The 20,859-nt window shown below is 39.9% G+C and overlaps 1 protein-coding gene across 3 annotated transcripts in view; it reads right to left on the reverse strand.

Annotated features, from left to right (window-relative positions):
* Positions 1 to 20,859, reverse strand: part of immp2l (inner mitochondrial membrane peptidase subunit 2) — a 534,375-nt gene that overhangs the window by 504,997 nt on the left and 8,519 nt on the right. For 2 of the 3 annotated variants that reach the window (XM_080191048.1, XM_080191050.1), the window contains exons 2-3: positions 16,571 to 16,708; positions 2,537 to 2,640 (exon numbers count right to left, since the gene is read on the reverse strand). In XM_080191048.1, coding sequence (XP_080047174.1) covers positions 2,537 to 2,640; positions 16,571 to 16,705 — 239 coding nt within the window. In that variant the 5' untranslated portion in view covers positions 16,706 to 16,708. Of the gene's footprint in view, positions 1 to 2,536; positions 2,641 to 16,570; positions 16,709 to 17,867; positions 17,897 to 20,859 lie in introns of those variants that run through there. The other variant, XM_080191049.1, reaches the window with a different exon arrangement.

A 20,859-nucleotide genomic window follows, 5' to 3' on the forward strand; every position in this document is an offset into this window, starting at 1 on the left:
AGGACAATAAAATTGCATCTCTATGACAAAGACTGCCCCCAAAATGGTGGAATTGTTAGTAAATGGCCACACATTAAAAATGGGAGTGAGTGCAGCGGTTGCAATCTCTGTTATCAGACAGCAGATTTATAATTGCCTTCGGGTTGGTATTCAAGAAAGCGCAAAGGCCTGGCTGACTACCTATGCAAGGGAGCCATTGCAGCCAAAAGACACCATGGTGACCCTGATGGCTTACAGACAGCGGTTGGTTTGACATCCACTCACCACTGTACAGTGACAAAGACCTAGCCTGATAGGGAGAGACTGGCTCCAGTGCATCAGACTGAACTGGCTGAAGACACGGGAGACAGTACAAAGTCATCAGTAAGTACCCTGAAGTCTTCCAAGAAGGACTTGGGGTAATAACGGGTGTCAAAACTAAAATTTACGTTGACCCAAATGCTCTGCCTAAGTATTTTAGCGTGAAGCTCAGGCTTGACTTGAATAGAACCAGATCTTACAAAGCAACTGTGAAAAAGTTTGGAGTGGATCCCAAGAAAATGCATAACCTTCAAAAAATTGATAAGTAGTTAAAAACTTTCTGGCAGGCAGCTAATAATTGAAAAGGGAAGATTTAACGAAGGATTTTAGTCTAAATTACATATGATTGTGTTGTGTAGTGCTCTTCACTGTAAAGTCTAGGTTATTACCTAAGGCAGTGTTTATTTAGTCGTATTTGCCATATCTGATTCTTATTTATAAAATGTATTTATTTTAAATGTGAAATCTTGTGGCTTCAAACTATGAATAAATAACAGGGATTTTAAATTTCTCTTTCAGAGACATTGAGGTTTACAGCATGGAAACAGGCCCTTTGGTCCAACTTGTCCATGCCACCCTTTTTTAAAAGCACTAAGTTAGTCCCAGTTGCCCGCATTTGACCCATATACCTCTGTGCCATCTTACCCATCCATGTAACTGTCTAAATGCTTTTTAGATTTACATTCTTTCAATGTTAACAGTCTCCAGTGGCTCATAACGATAGGTAAGCAGCCAAATGTGCTTGATAAAAATCCTGCATGGAGTCTATGGGCAAGATTTTCCGACCCCTTATGGCATGTCTTGTGGTGGTGGAGGCAACTCACCATTTGGCTGGCAGTGGGATCTTCTGGTCCCACCACTGTCAACAGGGTTTTCCATTGTTTTGCACTCTCCTCTGTGTGTGTGTGTGTGTGTGTGTGTGTGCGTGTGTTGGAGGGTGGGGGGGCGGGAGGAGAAGTGTCAGCACAGCTGCAAGATCCCAACAGCAGGAACAACCGAGAAATCCTGCGCAGGTTTTCAGGAAATAAGGAGAAGGAACTTGGCAAAGGAATTTTTTTTAGATGAATTCTCTATGCCACCACCAGAATAACATATTATAAAGTAACTCAATTTAAATACATTATATAATTCAATTTGATTTTCAGTTGCATTCCACAGGCACATTTACTCAGCAATCTGGTGAAGATTAAAGTTAAAGGAAAAGCCCATAGAATACTTAGCTGCCCAGTACAAAAATCGCCCTTTTGTCAGCCCAATTTATGTAGCAAAAATTCTTATTATGACTCAGTATTTGATTTTACTACACTGTCACCATTTTTTTAAAAAGCCTATTTGTGATAGCCCTCCATTGGAAATCTCTAATTGATCTCCCTGTTTAGCTCGTTAAATACAAGTTCCCTTGGTAACAGGCATTGGCCTGCCCAAATGGAACTCGTTACTTGGCTCATTATAAGGCAGACACCAGAAAGGGTCTGCAGAACTATTGTCCCTGTTTGGACTTGCGTATGTATGCCATGGCATAGTTTTATTTTGCGTTTAACAATACCATTCCTTTCCAGTTGGGCTGTCTGAGTTATTACGCTAACCAATTTAGTATTCACTTTGTTGAGGATTATCTGTCACCTAAGTCCACAATGAAAGGCTTTTTCTGGTTATTTTGATCTTATGTTTATACCTTTAGGACAGGACAACTTGGTGTATCTACTCATCCAGTTACAATGTTCTGCATACAAGGTTATGGAGAAGTTTGCATCATGTTTTGTTTCACCTCAGAAGTGAGACACCACAAGAAAAGAGGAAAGTAAGTTGGGTGACTTTGAAGAGAATATTAAGTCAGTGCATTTCATTTCTGTTTCATGGTCGTTCCATTCACAAAATGCCACATGGCCAAGAAAATCCACTGAGTACACAAAAACTGTTAGTGCAAAGCTAAACATAGATTTATGTGCAGCGTTCTGCAATCTATCATTTTTGTAACTGGATGACATTTTATAATGAATCACAAGGAACAGACACAGTCCAGCAAGCAAAAATTAACCGATCACAACAAAAATCAAAAACACTTATCAGTATGGCTCTTTTAAAGAATTAATTAATTAAGAACTTCAATGTCAGTCACAAGATTATACGTAGAGGAGAACTTTTTAAACAAACATTGCGGGAGTAATGCAACTAATGCATATTTTCAAAGCTGGCAAGTAGTTCATGAAACCTGTTACTGGAATATGTTACTTACACTAGAGATACAATGTCTCCGCGTTTTACTTCATAGTTCCTCACACTCCATCGATTTAAAAGCACTATATCACACGTGGTTCTTCCTGGAGGGTTTAATGATGGCTACGAAATCAGAAGATAAAAATGTCAAAAATATGGAAATGTAGCTTCTGTACATATTACACGATAAATAATAAATGTAAAATAATCACAAAGTAGGAAATGTATTTATTTTACTCCCTGAAGAAAGCATGCCATACTTGAAAGTGCAAAGATTTACTGAGCTGCTGGCCCATGGATAAATACATAATGAATTATTTCCTGTGTCTCAGACTTACTTAAAAAAGAATACAAGAATACTGAATAATGTTTCAATATGAAATTTGTAAGACTGTTACATTTTGGGACTTTCACTTTAATTTAAACTTGCTCTGAAAAGATGGCTTGGTTGTAAAAGGGGGGCGCAGGTTGTTTAACTGGGAAGAAGGTACAGGATATTCACACTAAGTGCTATGCTCTGTGAATAGACTGTTTGACTCTCTAAGTCTCAGGGAGGTGTTAGAAATGTCAGCTTTTATAAACTGTTGTACTTTAATTGTCTATTTAATCCCAAGATAGAATGGAGCTGGCGAATCTTCAGGATAGTTAATTGGCATTTCTATCTGGATACAAGGCCTATGTGTTTCATGTTGCCATGGGGATGGGCTTTGGGAGGGCAAGATTCTGTAGGATACCTTTGTAGGATTAAGTTACAGGCTTTCCTAAAATAAATCATAGAACCTCGCATACGGGGTCAATCTACAAAAATCCGAGAGAGAGAGAAAGGATAGATGGAGCTAGCAAGTCCCTATGGATCACCATACAAGAATGTAGGTGGAAGTTCATGCTCAGATTGAAGAAACCAAGTTCATGAGGGTTTAAACAAAGCTGAATGATTTGCCAAGCTTTGACTGGAAGAAGGGATCTTCAGGGTGGTCCACACCATGAAAGTCAGTTCATAGATTAGAAGCTGGGAAAGGAAAAATTATCAAAAAATCACTCTGAACAGGTCTCTGAAGAGAGAATTGTTCACTTAAGAGAAAAAGTAAAGCATAACTGTGGAGGGAGATTTTCAAATCATTTTTATGTTAAATGGGAGATCTTTTCTGAAGTTTAGAGTACAAATTGTTTACACAATATTTTTTAATCAATGTTGCTTTTAGTTTGTTACAGTAAAAGTCTTCAAACTTGTACATTTGATACACAGTATATTAAATTCAATGTCTTACTACCACACTAAATATTCCAAAATGCTATTGACTAAAACTTGAGTAACCTGCTTTTGCAGAATCACAGTACATTGCCAACTGCCAGTATTTGCATAATTGCCTGCTCCAACACAGATTAAAATTCAAAACAATTCCATAACAAGAATGTGGAATATTTTTAAGAAATTATCCACTGCTCCTATCCATTCTCCAAGTTCTGTTTTTGAAGTTCGTGTCTGCAATAATTAGACGTATAAAAATGGGTCAACCATGATTCTATTAGATAGTCTTTATTTAAATTCGACCATTCTGGCCACCAAGTCCAATCAGGGGGTCAATCTCCAATCTAAAAACTTGAGCAGATAATTTAGGCTGACATTTCAGTGCAGTACTAAGACAGTGCTATACTGCAAACATCTACCATTTATTCAAGACTGCCTGAAATCTGTCACCATTTCTATTTGTGGGATCTTGCTAAGAATAAATTTGTTGATGTATTGAAGAGCATAAGAAATATTTTGCCCCTCAGGTCTCCCCTGCAATTTAATAAGATCGTGGTAGATCTGATCAAAATGTCAGCTCCACTTTCCTGCCTGTCCCCCCACAAACCCTTGCCTCTCTCGTAGATCAAAAATCTGCCTAAATAAGACTGAAACAACACAGCATCCACTGCTCTCTGGGGCAGAGAATTTCGGTGCTCAACTTTTTCTCATAAAACAATCTCTTCATTCAAGCAATCAACCTAATGAAGCTTCTCTGAGCTACCTCCATTGCAAGTGCTTCCATCTTTAAGTAAGGAGACCAAAACTACATGCAGTATTCTAGATGTCGTCTCATCAGTACTCTGTACACTACAGCAAACGTTCCTTACTCTTATACTCCATTCCCCCTCAATAAAAGAATTTGCCTCCTTTATTATGTGCTGTTCCTGCATGCTAATATTTTGTGAGTCACATGCAGGTGTACCCTCTGTATTGCAGCATTTGGGCAAGAAAATCTGTTGATTACCACCATCCCCCTACTTCAGCTGATAGATGGCATTCCTCCAAGCTGAACATCACTTGAAGGAAGCACTAAGGGTGGCCAGGTGCAGAATGTACTCTGGATAGAGGGACTTCAATGTCCATCACCAAGAGTGGCTCAGTAGCACCACTACAGGCCAAATTAGCATAGCTACTAGACTGGGTCATTAACTACACCTTTCTCACTGCACATTACCAGATGTTAAAACAGCTGGTTGGCTCTGGAATGTACTGCTCTAATTACTGTCCCAAAACCACTAAGAACACTGAGCTAATCTGATTCATCCAAACAATATGTTGATGAAAATCACCCATGATTATTATTGTACCTTCAATTTTATTTCTTTGTGTGCCTGTCCCATGGTGTAGTTACTACACGGGAGCTTGTAAATTGCTTACCTTCGCTTATTTTTAAAATTTTTTATGATTCAATGTCTTGAGCTTTAGAATTAAGGTCATCTCACTTGTACTGTATTGTACTGTCATGCTTAATTAAGAGAATCACTCCATCAACAGTACAGTTTCCTCTTCCTCCATTTCTAGTTCTCTGAATAAAACTTATTATTCCCACAATAATCTTCGAGCCATGCATTCAACTCCCAAGTGTTATTTAGCTGCAGCAATTTACTTGTGACTCAGGGATTAATCCAGAACTTTGATAGTACAGAACTTGAGTAATGCTGAACAAAGGCACGCTGTCAAAAATTTTCATCTTGCACTCATCAAGACAGTTCACAAAAGTACCAATAGTAAAGAGAACAGCAATTTATACTTCATGAGAAGAGACTGCTGCTTGGTTGGCAACTGGGCTCTGAGTGGTAGAGGTTTTCCCATGGAGAATGCACCAAGCAACAGTTAACTGCCAAGCTTTTGATCAAATTCAAACCAGGCAGGGTTGACTCTGATTTGTAAAGATATTGCCAAAAAGGATGAACCAGGGAATGGCTGTCCCCCAAACTTTTGTTCAGTTGAAAAAGGCACAATGCATAGACATGCTCCTTCTGTCTTCAAATGACAGGGCTGTGTGTGTGAATATATCTCACGTCCAACATGCGTAAGTGAAAAATATTGACAGCTCAAGTGATAATCCTGAATTGATTTTCAGTGTAACTCTTCACACAATCTGGATTATTTAACAAGTGCTGTCCAATCATGGAATCACACCTAATTTTGGGCAGTATGTTTTGAGTTCTGCAATCATGGGCTTATTGGACAAGGTCTGTACTTTGCCTGTTGTGAACAGCTAAAGGGGCATTCTGTTTGATATGATCCACCAGTCATTGGGACAACCTAAATACCTGGCATCACACTGGCACTGAAATTCATATACCACATGATTCATTTGTGTGATAGGCAGGACATCTTTTTGGCTTGACAACAGTACCTTGTTAATGGAGAACAGCACTTGTGTTGCTACTGCATAGTAACAATCTGAAATGGTTAGCTTCACCTGTTGTTCAAAATTTTGGGACAACTTACCCTGCTAGGGTAATCTGACGTTGACTGGGCACTTTTCAGGATTAAAAGTGGCAGCCTTAGGCACATTCATGAGTTTGCACAATAAACAGCAAGCAATTATCAGATCAGGATAGTCATTTTACCGCAGGATGGCTTTAATGTGCCTCATTTCAGCATCAAGCTTGCACAGTGATCAAGTGGCTTGGATCCTGTTTACGAGGTTGCTGATAAAGCCAATAATAGCACATGGAATTATGGGAATTCCAACTTGTATGCAGATGAGTGAAGGTAGGCAATAGTAGACATTGGCAAATTTTTCAATTAGTATTGAAGAAAGAGAGTTCATTTGATTGCTTCAGTTCAAATAAATTTCAGTGCAGGGTGGAGCTCATTGAGGTGCATAAGAAAGTTCTTACAGCAGTTGCAGATCCAAATATAGTAAAATTATCATCTACATATTGGAAATATGAAAGAGGTAGGAGATTAGGCGTTATTTTAGTTTTGAGATTATCAGTTACCTGTTCCCCAGTGCATTCTCCATGGCAACACCTCTACCAATCAGAGTAAATGGCAAAGATGTAAAGAGGTTTCTGCAACAACTTATATTTATACAGTGCTTTTAACATAATGTAATGCCTAAAAGCACTTCACATAAACATAATTTGAAACCGAGCCAAGTTAATGCACAGGCAGTAATGTTTAGGAGGATCTCATGTTTATGGAGAGTAGAATGTGGGAGAACCAGCATGGAGTGCATTTGAATAGTTGAGTACAGAAGTAACAAAGGCACAAATGAGGCTTTTAGCAGCAGATGTGCTGAGAAAGGGGTGAAATTGGCAAGGCTAGGGCAGTGAAAGTAGGTGATTTAGTGATGGCACAAATATGAGGTCAGAGCTTATCTTGGAATCAAATGTGACACCATGGTTGAAAGCAGACTGGCTTAATCTCAGACTTTTACTATGGAGAGGGTTGGAATCAGTGGTTAGGGAAGCAGAGACCAAAATCAGTAACTTCAATCCTCTCAATGTTTAATTGGATGAAATTTCTGATCACCCAGAATTGATTTAATTTCATTTATTATTGTCACATGTATTAACATACAGTGAAAAGTATTGTTTCTTGTGTGCTATATAGACAGACCGTGCTGTTCATAGAGAAGGAAATGAGAGAGTACAAATGTAGTGTTACAGTCATAGATAGGGTGTAGAGAAAGAACAACTTAATGCAAGGTAAATCCATTCAAAAGTGTGATGGCAGCAGGAAAGAAGCTGTTCTTGAGTTAGTTGGTACATGACCTCAGACATTTGTATTTTTATCCCAACAGAAGGTGGAGAGAATGTCTGGGGTGCATGGGGTCCTTAGTTACGCTGGCTGCTTTGCCGAGGCAGCAGGAAGTGTAGACAGAGTCAATGGTTGACGGGCTGATTTGTATGATGGACTGGGCTACATTCACAACCTTCTGTAGTTTCTTGCAGTCTTGGGCAGAGTAGGAGCCATATCAAGCTATGATACAGCCAGCAAGCATGCTTTCTATGATGCATCTGTAAAGGTTGGTGAGAGTTCTAGCTGACATGCCAAATTTCCTTAGACTTCTGAGAAAGTAGATACCAGATGAGCTGTTGAATAATTTAACAGGAGGGGTTCAAGAAAGGTGGTGGTGTGGTAGAGAGGGTGCCTTTGGATGAGGGCGAAGGAGACAAGGAAGAGGGGCTCCTGAACGTGTTCAGGACTGCTTTCTCAATCAGTATATTTTAATTTAATAAAGAAGAAGGGAATGCATAGATCAAGGTTGAGAAAATGAAGGGGGGAGCAACTAGCTCATATGCAAGAGCAGTTAAACATTTAGAAAACAAGACCAAAATTAGGTTTGATATAAAAATTAACAAGAAGAAGAAACAGTGACAATTTCAATGAGATTAAAAGAAAGTAGTCCAAACCAACTGGAAAAAATGATTAGATAACAGCAGACAAATAATTAGAAATTATTAAATTATCATTTTAGGGTAAAACTAGACTTATTTACAGAAGTAAAAGGAGTGCAGCAATGATTAAGTAGAGAAAGTGAAATCAAACTCTGAATTAAGAGAGACACGTGACAAATCCAGGACTAATAGCAAAAAAAATTGAATATAAAAGAGATGAGGAAACAAAAATAATCGGTAGGGTTTGTAGAAAGACAAAGGGAAAAAGTAAATGATGTTACAAGCCCAAAGCAAAAAAAAATTAAAGATACAACCAATGGGAGATGAAAACATCACATAAGAATGAAGAAACAGTGAAAGGACTTAACGAATACATCGCTTCAGTGTTAATAGCAGTAGCACAAGTAAGGGTCTGAGGGTAGAGCTACTAGATACAGTAAATATATGTAAGAAAAAGTATCTAGCTAAGATGATCAAGAAGTATTTCAAGAAAACAATGGACCTTTCCACATTCTTAATCAAAAAAAAACAATGACCTCCCAACTGCGTGTTTCTTGGCAGCAGGATCCTATTGCTGTCAATGGATTTCCCATTGATTCCATCCCATACTGTACAGAAACCCGTGGCAAAGATGTTCCATCAGTGAGACCAGAAGAATTCCAGTCTATTAAACTCAAGACTGATGGATTCCATTTAAAAAGTGGTCCAACGTACATCATACAGGGGTCGGTGCTGGGGCCTCAGCTATTTACCATTTATATAGATGATCTGGAGGAGGGAACCGAGTGTATGGTGTCGAAATTTGCTGATGACACCAAGATTGGTGGAACGGCAAATTGCGCGGAGGGTGTGGAGAGTCTACAGAAGGATCTGGGTAGGCTGGGCGAATGGGCCAGGAACTGGCAAATGGAATTTAATGTTGGCAAGTGCGAGGTGGTCCACTTTGGTAGGAATAATGGTAGGAAGGACTATTTCTTACGTGGCGAAAAACTGCAGCAGGCGGCAGTGCAGAGGGACCTCGGGGTCCTTGTGCATGAGTCGCAAAAACCCAGCCTGCAGGTGCAGCAGGTGGTCAGGAAGGCTAATGGGATGCTGGCCTTCATAGCGAGGGGGATTGAATATAAAAGTAGGGAGGTCTTGCTGCAGCTGTATAGGGCATTGGTGAGGCCGCAGCTGGAGTACTGTGTGCAGTTTTGGGTGCCGTACTTACGCAAGGATATTTTGGCCTTGGAGGGAGTACAGAGGAGGTTTACTAGGCTGATACCGGAGTTGAGGGGGTTGAGCTATGAGGAGAGGCTGAATAAATTAGGCTTGTACTCGTTAGAGTTTAGAAGAATGAGGGGAGATCTCATTGAGACATATAAGATGATGAATGGGATGGATAGGGTAGAGGTGGAGAGACTCTTCCCGCTCAGAAAGGCCAATAGGACTAGGGGGCACAGCCGCAAGATAAATGGGGGGACGGTTCAGAACGGAGTTGAGGAAGAACTTCTTCACTCAAAGGGTGGTGAATCTCTGGAATTCTCTGCCCGTTGAAGTGGTGGAGGCTGCCTCGCTAAATATTTTTAAGACGCGGGTTGATGGGTTTTTGATAAGCGAGGGGATTAAGGGTTATGGGGAGAGGGCAGGAATGTGGAACTGAGCCACAACAGATCAGCCATGATCTTATTGAATGGCGGGGCAGGCTCGAAGGGCTAGATGGCCTACTCCTGCTCCTATTTCTTATGTTCTTATAAGTTTGGGCAGCACGGTGGCAGTGGTTAGCACTGCTGTCTCATAGTGCCAGAGACCCAGGTTCAATTCCCGACTTGAGTCACTATCTGTGCAGAGTCTGCACGTTCTCCCCATGTCTTCATGAGTTTCCTCTGGATACTCTGGTTTCCTTCCACAGTCCAAATACTAAATTGTCCCTTAGTATCCCAAGATGTGTAGTTTAGAGAGATTAGCAGGGTAAATATGTGGGGTTAGGGGGATGGGGCAGGGCAGAGGGCTGAGGTAAGATAAGTCAGAGTCGGTGTAGACTCGATGGGCTGAATAGCCTCCTTCTGCACTGTAGGGATTCTGTGATTCTATGATAAATCAAGGGCAGGATTCTTTGCTCTCATCCTTGCCCAGCCCACTGCAAGTGAGGGTGGAGAAAATTCCATTCACTTTCAGCAGCACTGGAACCAGGAATGAGGACAGAGGTTTTTGGAATAAATCTTTGTGAAAGATTCTCAGTGGAGTGAAAAATGGGGGATCAGCATGAAGTGCTAGCAATAAGTGAGACCACAATGAAATGCTCTGCTAACTGCAAAGCTATTTTCACTACCTCCGTGAAGGCAGGTTGCCAGGGTGTTAAAGCTGCAGGGAAAGTAAAATATTAATGAATGACAGTCACAATTCAGTGCAGAAACAGCAAGATTGAACATTGTATGTTGCTAGGTGGTGGTTTTAATAGCCACCTGAGTGTGAAATTAGATAGCAACTTGTGTAAAAAATTAAAGACACATCCAGGTGGATTTAATTACGAATCAAACTGCAGGGTCACATCAAGGCTGGTTGAGGAAACAACAACAATTCTTCTGCTTGTGTGATCATATGTTAGCTATACATGAAGGAATTTGTGCTGTTTGAGTTATTGCTTTCATCAATTTCTTATTATTTAAGGTGCAGAATAGATCAAAGTCATTTGCTGGCATTGCAAATTGTTTTTTGGCAAATCACTCTGGCATTCATTTGCTTTTTGAAATACGCAAAAATATATACTATTCAACATTCAAACTATGAAAGCAGTGATCAGTAGAGAGATAATAACATAACACTAGAATTGCATCTTCTAATCAAAGTGATGGTTAGGATATAAAGTTATTACTTATTAATGCAAGCAAATAATGCAAACTACTTAATATTTTTTGAGTTTGTGTTATTTCACGCCAGTGAACTCTTAATAAGGTTATTATCCAGAAAGTTATGTTTCAAATTATTGCAACTGGCCTGTAACAATTAAGAAAAAAAAGTATGTTGCCTCAAAAATATGCATTAAGGTACTATATGGGTTTAAAGTTTTAGCAGTTTTTCAAACAAAATACAAAAAAGAGATGTAGAATAAATGCATTTCCTGATGAGCAAGAAACTGGTAATCCGTTCATTTTGTCACTAATTGTGACTGAAGTCTTACTCTACTTGAAGAGCAAAGGGCACTGCTGCCTCACAGTGCCAGGGACCCAGGTTCAATTCCCGCTTGGGTCATTGGCTGTGTGGAGTTTGCACATTCTCCTCGTGTCTGCGTGAGTTTCCTCCGGCTGCTCTTGTTTCCTCTCTCAATCCAAAAGACATGCTGGTTAGGTGCACTTGCCATGCTAAATTCTCCCTCAGTGTATCCAAACAGGTGCCATAGTGCGGCATAAGAACATAAGAAATAGGAGCAGGAGTAGGCCATCTAGCCCTTCGAGCCTGCCCCGCCATTCAATAAGATCATGGCTGATCTGTCGTGGCTCAGTTCCACATTCCCGCCCTTTCCCCATAACCCTTAATCCCCTCTCTTATCAAAAACCCATCAACCCGCGTCTTAAAAATATTTAGCGAGGTAGCCTCCACCACTTCAACGGGCAGAGAATTCCAGAGATTCACCACCCTTTGAGTGAAGAAGTTCCTCCTCAAGTCCGTTCTAAACCGCCCCCCCTTTATCTTGAGGCTGTGTCCCCTAGTCCTATTATCCTTTCTGAGCGGGAAGAGTCTCTCCACCTCTATCCTATCCATCCCATTCATCATCTTATACGTCTCAATGAGATCTCCCCTCATTCTTCTAAACTCTAACGAGTACAAGCCTAGTTTATTCAGCCTCTCCTCATAGCTCAACCCCCTCAACTCTGGCATCAGCCTAGTAAACCTCCTCTGCACTCCCTCCAAGGCCAAAATATCCTTGCGTAAGTATGGCGCCCAAAACTGCACACAGTACTCCAGCTGCAGCCTCACCAATGCCCTATACAGCCGCAACAAGACCTCCCTACTTTTACATTCAATCCCCCTCGCTATGAAGGCCAGCATCCCATTCGCCTTCCTGATCACCTGCTGCACCTGCAAGCTGGGTTTTTGCGATTCATGCACAAGGACCCCAAGGTCCCTCTGCACCGTCGCCTGCTGCAGTTTTTCGCCACGTAAGTGATAATCCTTCCTACCATTATTCCTTCCAAAGTGGACCACCTCGCACTTGCCAACATTAAATTCCATTTGCCATTTCCTGGCCCATTCGCCCAGCCTATCTAGATCCTTCTGTAGACTCTCCACACCCTCCGCACAATTTGCCTTTCCTCCAATCTTGGTGTCATCAGCAAATTTCGACACCCTACACTCGGTTCCCTCCTCCAGATCATCTATATAAATGGTAAATAGCTGAGGCCCCAGCACTGACCCCTGAGGCACTCCACTAGTCACCATCCGCCAATCCGAATCGCACCCATTGACCCCCACTCTCTGCCTCCTATTTGACAACCAATCCTCTATCCACGCTAACACCCTACCCCCAACTCCCTGTCCCCTGACCTTCTGCAATAACCTCCTGTGAGGTATCTTGTCAAACGCCTTCTGAAAATCCAGAAAGACCACATCCACCGGCTCTCCTCTATCCACCGCCCTAGACACGTCCTCATAGAACTCCAGTAAATTTGTCAGACACGACTTCCCTTTAACGAAACCATGCTGCGTCTGCTCTATCAAGCAATTCCTTTCAAGATGCCTCACTATTTCCTCCTTGATGACGGATTCTAGCATTTTACCTACAACAGATGTTAAACTAACCGGCCTATAATTCCCTGCCTTTTGCCTGGCACCCTTCTTAAACAACGGCGTAACATTAGCCACTTTCCAATCTTCCGGCACTTCCCCGGAATCCAGCAACGTCTGGAAAATAACCACCAAGGCATCCACTATCACCTCCGCCATTTCTTTCAGAACCCTCGGATGCATTCCATCCGGTCCTGGCGACTTATCCACAATCAGTCCCTCCAGTCTGTCGAGCACCTCCTCTCTAGTAACAGTAATGTCATTAAGACCCTCCAGTCCTACCACCTTTCCATCTCTAACATCCGGCAAATTATTCACGTCCTCCTCCGTGAAGACAGAAACAAAAAAGTTATTCAGGACCTCAGCCATATCCCCATCCCCTACCACTAAGTCCCCCTTCTCATCCTCTAAGGGACCAACGTTCACCCTAGCCAGCCTCTTCCTTTTTATATATTTATAAAAACTCTTGCTATCCTTTTTTATATTAAGCGCTAGCCCAGCTTCATAGTTTCTCCTACCCTTCTTTATCATCTTCTTTGTCAATCTTTGTTGACATTTAAACCTCTCCCAATCCTCTTCTCGCCCACTACTCTTAGCTACCCTAAACGCCTCCGCTTTTAATTTAACACTTTCCTTCACCTCCTTCGTCATCCACGGCTTATTACCTCTCCTCCTACTGTCCTTTTTGACCATCGGAATAAATTTCTGCTGAGCACCAAGAAAGATCTCCTTAAAGATCCTCCACTGCTCCTCAGCAGACCTACCTTCCAACGCGCTCCCCCAGTAGGAAATTTTCACAGTAAATTCATTGCACTATTAATGTAAGCCTACTTGTGACACTAATAAATAAACCTTTAAAAAGTGCATATCCAACTGATCTCAACTGTATTTGTTTGACATGAAAGGAATTCTAAGTGAATTTACTGGACTGTTGACACTTAAAATGTATAACTGTCTGGTCATTTGGGAACTGAGAACTGTCCAGTTCTTATAAGCCAAATCTCTGAATAGTATACAAATATTCTTTCTTATGACTTTTCACAATTCTATATCTTAGGAATGCATATTATTCTGGAACATGCATTGTAAATGTATTTTATTCCCATTTGTGTTGCTACAAATGACTAAACGTCATCTCAGATATTTCATCACCATTAACCATCACATAAAATTTCTTAAATTCTTGAATCCTTGTGTATGTACCATCACGCATTATTTTCAGAACTGTCAACAGTACGCAGCAAACAAAAGATTTATCACTGCAACTGCTTTCAGACTATTTTCCTCACAAACTACCAGTGTTTGCACATCAGGCAGAATGCACGTTGCTGAGATCTTGATGCTATTATTAAGCTATTATGCATTCTTAATCAGTTGCAGTACAAGTCAGCAGAAATTGCAGAACTAACTTTATTTTGCACAAAAAATACAGTCTGGGCAACCGGATGAAAATAGTCCACTGCATCTTTTAAAGCTTTTTAGTTGAAGAGAAAAATTGCAGAAAATCTCCCTCAACAACATACCATAAAAATTGAACAAGATTCATAAACCACATGGAGTAAACCTTCAAATTCAAATGCAATTATGGCTTCACGTAACATGTAGTAAACTATGCACAAGTATCAAGCTTTTATGCTGGCAAGCCACTTGGAAAAAGTAACTGGAGTAATCCACAGAGGGCAATTGCAGATTTGAAGTTTATGAAAATCTACTTCACAGTGAAGTACTGATTGAAATAATTTAATCGATTCACTACCAATTAAAATAATTCAAATGAAATTGGGAGAAGAACTTCATCCTGAGCTTCTGAGCCCACATCCTCTCCATCGCCAAGACCATCAATTTCCACTTGATAACATTGTCCATCTCCACATTTGCCTTAGACCATCTGCTACAGAAACACACCTCCACGCCCTTGTTACTAGACTTGACTATTCCAATGCTCCCTGGGTGACCTCCCACTGTGTATACACAATAAACATCAGCTAATCCAAAATTCTGCTACCCTGTATCCTAGCTTGCATCAAGCCCCTTTCATCCACTGTGTTTGGTAATTTACATACAGCCTGACAGTGCTGCAATTTTAATATCAATAATGTTCCCACCATTGATAGTGTATCCATCCATGGCTTCACACTCCTTCTTACCTCTGCAACCACCTCCAGCTCCATAATCCTCCAGGTTCTCTGCACTCCTTCACTTCTGATCCCTTATGCATCCTCTGTTTTAATCGTTAAAGCAATGGTGGCACAGTTCCAAATTCAGGAATTCACTAAGATCTCTACCGTTCTTTCTTCCTTTAGGATTCTCCTTAGAACTTACCTGATGTCCTGAGAAAAGTTTTAGTGAGGCGCTGAAGGATTTCAGTATTAGTAGAGAATTGGTTGTGGAGAAGTTGATGGGATTGAAAGCAAATAAATCTCCAGAACCTGACAATCTTCATCCCAGAGTACTTAAGAAAGTCATCCTGAAAATTGCAGATCCATTAGTGGTTATTTTCCAAAATTCTTTGGACTCTGGACTGGTTCCTATTGATTAAAGGGTAGCTAATGGAAGCCCGCTATTCCAAAAGGGAGGCAGAGAGAAAACAGGGAACCAAAGACCAGTCAGCCTAACATCGGTACTAGGGAAGTTGCTAGAGTTCATTATCAAGGATTTCATAACTCAGTATTGGAAGGCTGTGGTATAATCAGAGAAAGTCAGCATGGATTTACAAAAGAGAAATCATGCTTGACAATCTATTGAAATTCTTTGAGCATATAGAGTTGACCAAAGAGACCCAGTGAATGTGATTTTCAGATGGCATTCAACAAGATCTCACATAACTGACTACTATGTAAAGTTAAAGCACATGGGGTTGCAGGTAATGTCTTGCGATGAATAGAAACCTCAAAGCTTGAGGTTAAAGAATAAAACTTTTAGAACTGAGGTTAGAAGAATTTTCTTTACCCAGAGGTGAATTTTTAAAATTCAGTACTACAGAAAGTAACTGAGGCCAAAACATTGTGTGATTTCAAGAAGAAATTAGAAATAGCTCTTGGAAATAAGGGATCAAAGGATATGGGGGGAATGGGGAATCAGGATGTTGAATTCAATGATCAGCCATGATCAAAATGAGTGATGGAGCAGGCTCGAAGGGCCAAATGGCCTGCTCTTGCTTCTAGTTTCTATGTTACCCCTGGTCCTAATATTATCTTATGTGGCCTGATGTTAAATTTTGTTTGATAATCATACTTATGAAGTGGGGTATTTGAAATGATTCAATATTAAACATTAATAGATTTGAAGTAGACAAATGTAGCTATGAGCATTAACAATTTTAAAGAAGTAGTTATTAGTGTCTTTTCTGAGCATGATGACATGGGAAAGCAACTATCACATACTTAGTGCTCTTCATAGAATGGGAAAGCAAATGTGTGATAAGAAGCAGTATCTTCAGGTAGATAAAGGGGATAGGTACGATTTGTATAATTCTACTCACTAGGATTTTATAGTGCAAGGGTGATAGCCAACAGATATAAATATATTATGCAGCCTTTGTAGCAGCAGATTGTGTCTCCTGAACATGTTTATGAACAAAAATTAGTCAATTAGCACAGCCTGCCTGTTTTTGTTGTATAATAAAATTTGTGTACTGTACCTGCATTGAAGCACCCTCCACTCTTGCAATATATGCCACGCGATCCAGAAAAGTCACAGTTACAGGAACCGCAACAAAGAAACCACTAACAAATGCCTTGAGGTACCGTTTGCCAAAACCAGTTGCACGTGCCATTATCTAACAAAAGAAAATTACAATATCAATATAAGTTCTCAATGTCATCAGACGGAACCTCTGTTTGCTGCGAGTTATTATGAAACAATATCAAGCAATCTTATATTATGATTATATAGTGAAATGTGAGCAAAAGTGAAGGTGGCTCAGAAGAAAAAGTACCATAAACATTTCCACGACCAAGATGACGCCGGAGCGAGGCAACTTCTTGGAAGCTGTGCCCGCCAAACCTTCAAATTCTATCATTTACTCTTGTTTTATGCTTCTCAAACTTCACTCTAACTCTTTTAAACTCTCTAACAATGCTTTAATTCATTACCTTACAGAATTGGTGACTACATTCTGCACTTGCTCATTTCTTTTTCTATGAACAATATGCTTTGTCTGTATAGCGTGCAAGAACAATATTTTTCATTGTATGCTAATAAATGTGCCAATAATAAATCAAATCGCAAATCAAATGAAATGAAGTACTTTAAAGTTAGCTCCAGGGTCATGACAGTGAACACCAAAAACCAAAAACTGTTCTCACTGCAAAAAGTGTACAGCCTTCCATCTACTGAGGTGGGATAATTAAAATAATTTGATGTTAAGAATAATGCCAAGATGAACATTAACAGTTTTAAAAGTAGACAAGAGTAGCTACCAGAGCTCTTCCGTGACATGATGGGAAATTTAGCCAATACCAGAAGGTCTTTGGCCAAGGATAGATTCAGAGGCAGCTAGCTCAACAATTATAACAATAATAGCTTTCACAGACATTCACTGCTGAAGAGGACAAGGAGGAGATAAGGGGAAACTGAAAACCATGCACAAGACAGAGTGATAAGATAATGGGAATATCTGCTTACAGAATAGTATAGTGAGTTAAGAAATTAATGAGCAACATAATGAAAAGTAGGAAGATAAGAACTGGTCTATAAACCCTATATCTTAGAGACAGGCACCAGGACAAGCTGTGGTTCCCTCTCTCCGGCAAATGGTTGAATACAAACATTACTTATTGGAACTCACGGACGTGAGAAGTCTTATCTTTTACTGCAACACTACAACTCTCTCCACTACACCACTATTTTCAGCAAAGCCAACATCCCCATGCTTCCAGAACCAAGACATTCTCCCACTGCTTCCATAAGGCCAATACATCACTCCAAGTACTCACAACTCCCTGCCTGGATGTCCAAGACCGCCTCAAATGTTCTGATGCCACTGGTTCACCTTTGTAACAATATTAAAAAAAAAATTACTCCTGGTTCATCAGTATTTCTACATGTCTATCTATTTGAAACCTGCTATTGAAAAGGCTAAAAATATATTAAATTATTGATATGTTACAGCACATAATAGGGGTACTAATAGAACAGCAGTCTCCATGTTTTGCCAGTATGAGAACATTTACTTATTGCTCTCTATCCACTTCTTTATTCATTGGGTTACATTTTCATTCATTCTGTGTGCCATTATCTTTGCCATAAACCTGTAACTCCTTGTCACTTTTTAAAAATACAGATAATCTGCAGACGCAAAATGTCTTTTATTCAGCCTATAACCTTATATTTTTACAGCACAAGCAGCCATTTGGTTCAACATGCCCACCCTAGAAATTTTGATAAATAACCTCCAACTGCCTAGCCCAGTCAAGCAGTCTTTATTCACATTTTCAATATTTTTGCAACTAATAAACAAAAAAATTTTTAATATAAAATGAGAATCTTTCCCAAAAGTTTGGCCCATGGTCGCAAACAGAAATATCTGAGTTCTGACCAATTTCACAATTATTCTCATACTGCCACACATCTCCCAACTTACCTATTATGTAGATAAAAGCATTTTTTGCAAAAGAGCAGGATAATATTCCTGAATTTTTTTGACAAAGTGGAGACATACTATAAATGAGGTAATGTATAAGGAAGACATTCATACAGTGCAATTCACAACCTCCGGACAATCAATGAAGTACACTTGAAGTGTAGTCACTGTGGTCATATAGAAAGTGCAGAAGCTAATTTGTGCACAGCACTGTCCTACAAACAGCAATGTGATAATTACCAAACAGAAGTACATATAGTCCGTGAGTCTGCTGCACCATTTCATGCAATTGTGGTCTTGCGTTTTAATTCTACTTTCTGTTGCTCCCCATTAACCTGGATTCTCAGAGAGACCAAATAACTACCTATTTCAGCCCTCAATATATTCAACCATGTGGCATCTGCAACTCTCTGGATATGAATTCATAATCCTTAGAGTGAAGAAATTTCCTCTCATCTCAATCCTGAAGAATGGGCCACAAATCCTGAGACTGTACACCCATGTTTTAGATTCCCCAGTGGAAAAAATTCTCCATCTTTCCCCAGTGAAGTCTCTTTAGAATTTCAATGAGATCACTTCTTCAGAGCATAGGCCCAATTTACTCAGCCTCGCATCATTTAAGATCCCTTTTATACTTCCGTAAATATAGAGAACAAAATTGCTCCCATAGAAGATCTTACCAAAGCTTTGTAAATTTGTAGCAATACTTCCTTATTCTTATCCGTTTAATCCCCCAGAAATAAATACTATCATGCCAACAATAAATTTCATGTAAGAGGTGGGAGGCTAAGAGGAGAGTTGACGAGAAACCTTTGCACTCAGAGGGCGTCTGGAACTCACAGCCTGAAAGGGCGGTTGAGTCAGAAACTCCTTGAACATTTAAGAATTATTTAGATATTCACCCATGTTGTCATAACCTCCAGGGTAAATCATGGAAAATGTTTGAATGTAATCAGATCTTTATTGACCAGTACGGACACAATGGGCCTAATGGCCTCCTTCTATGCTGCCATTTGTCTTCCTAATTGTTTAGGAACCTTCATGCTAACTTTCTGCATTCCTTGTACGAGAACATGAATGTTTCTCTGAACATCAAAATTCAAAATGTTTTACATCTTTCAAAGCCCAGGCCAAATGGCCACCTTCAAGACACATGACAACGCAGAATTGCTGAGCAGAAACTGATAGCTAAGTTTCACACGCATGAGGCTGGCCTCAACCGGGATCTTGGGTCCATGTCACATTATGTGTAACCCCCACCACTTGGCCTGGGCTTGCAAACTCTTACTTACAGTCCTGGCTTGAGTTAATTCACATATTTTTAACTTGTGATTATTCCTCTCCGCGCTCGCACTCTGTACCTGTACCTGTAAAGACTTGATTACCTCTGTGTCTCTGTCTATATATGCCAAGTTGTGAAACCTACTTCTACACTCACCTGATGAAGGAGCAGCGCTCTGGAAGCTTGTAATTCCAAATACACCTATGGACTTTAACCTGCTGATACTTCTTACTGTGCCCACCCCAATCCAACACTGGCATCTCCACACCATAAAATCATGTTGATTTTGTTTGATCATACTCCTGATTTTCTAAGTGCAATGTTAATAAATTCCTGCATTTTCCCCGACAGCTGATGTCAAGCTAACTGGCCTGTGTTTTCTAGTTTTTTCCCTCTTCCTTTCTTGAACTGCAGAGTTACATTTGCTGACTTCCAATCTGTTGGAACCATTCTAAAATCAAGGGATTTTGGAAAATTATAACAATACATCCACTATCGCTGTAGTTACCTCTTTTAGAACCTTAGGATGTAACCCATCAGGTCCAATGGGATTTGTCAGCTTTCAGTCCCTTAAATCTCTCCAATTCTTTTTCTCTGCTGATATTAATTACCTTAAGCTCATCTCTCTCATTAGCCACTTAATTATCCATTATTTCTGGTATGTAATTTGTGCCTCTACTCTGAAATGTTTGTTCAACGTCTTTGCCATTTCCCGTCACCATGATAATTTCTTCTGTCTCTAAGTCACCATTGTTTACTTTGGTTACTCTGCTTTTTATATACTTGTAAAAGCTGTTCTGGCTAGTTTACTCTCATTCCATTTTATCCCTTTTTAATCAACTTTCTAATGGGTCTTTGTCAGTTTCTAAAACACAATCCACAGGTTTACAGCTGTTATTTGCAACATTATAAGTTTGTTCTTTCAATTTAATACCTTTCTTAACTTCTTTAATAAATCACAAATGGATCTTCCTTGATAAATCTTCTGTTCTATATTGAAATGTATTTTTGGTGAACATCTTGAATTGTTTCATTAAAGGTTTTCCACTGTTTACACACCAAT

This window comes from Carcharhinus amblyrhynchos, chromosome 6, assembly GCF_965287045.1.
Source record: "Carcharhinus amblyrhynchos chromosome 6, sCarAmb.v2.hapA, whole genome shotgun sequence".
Lineage (NCBI taxonomy): Eukaryota > Metazoa > Chordata > Chondrichthyes > Carcharhiniformes > Carcharhinidae > Carcharhinus > Carcharhinus amblyrhynchos.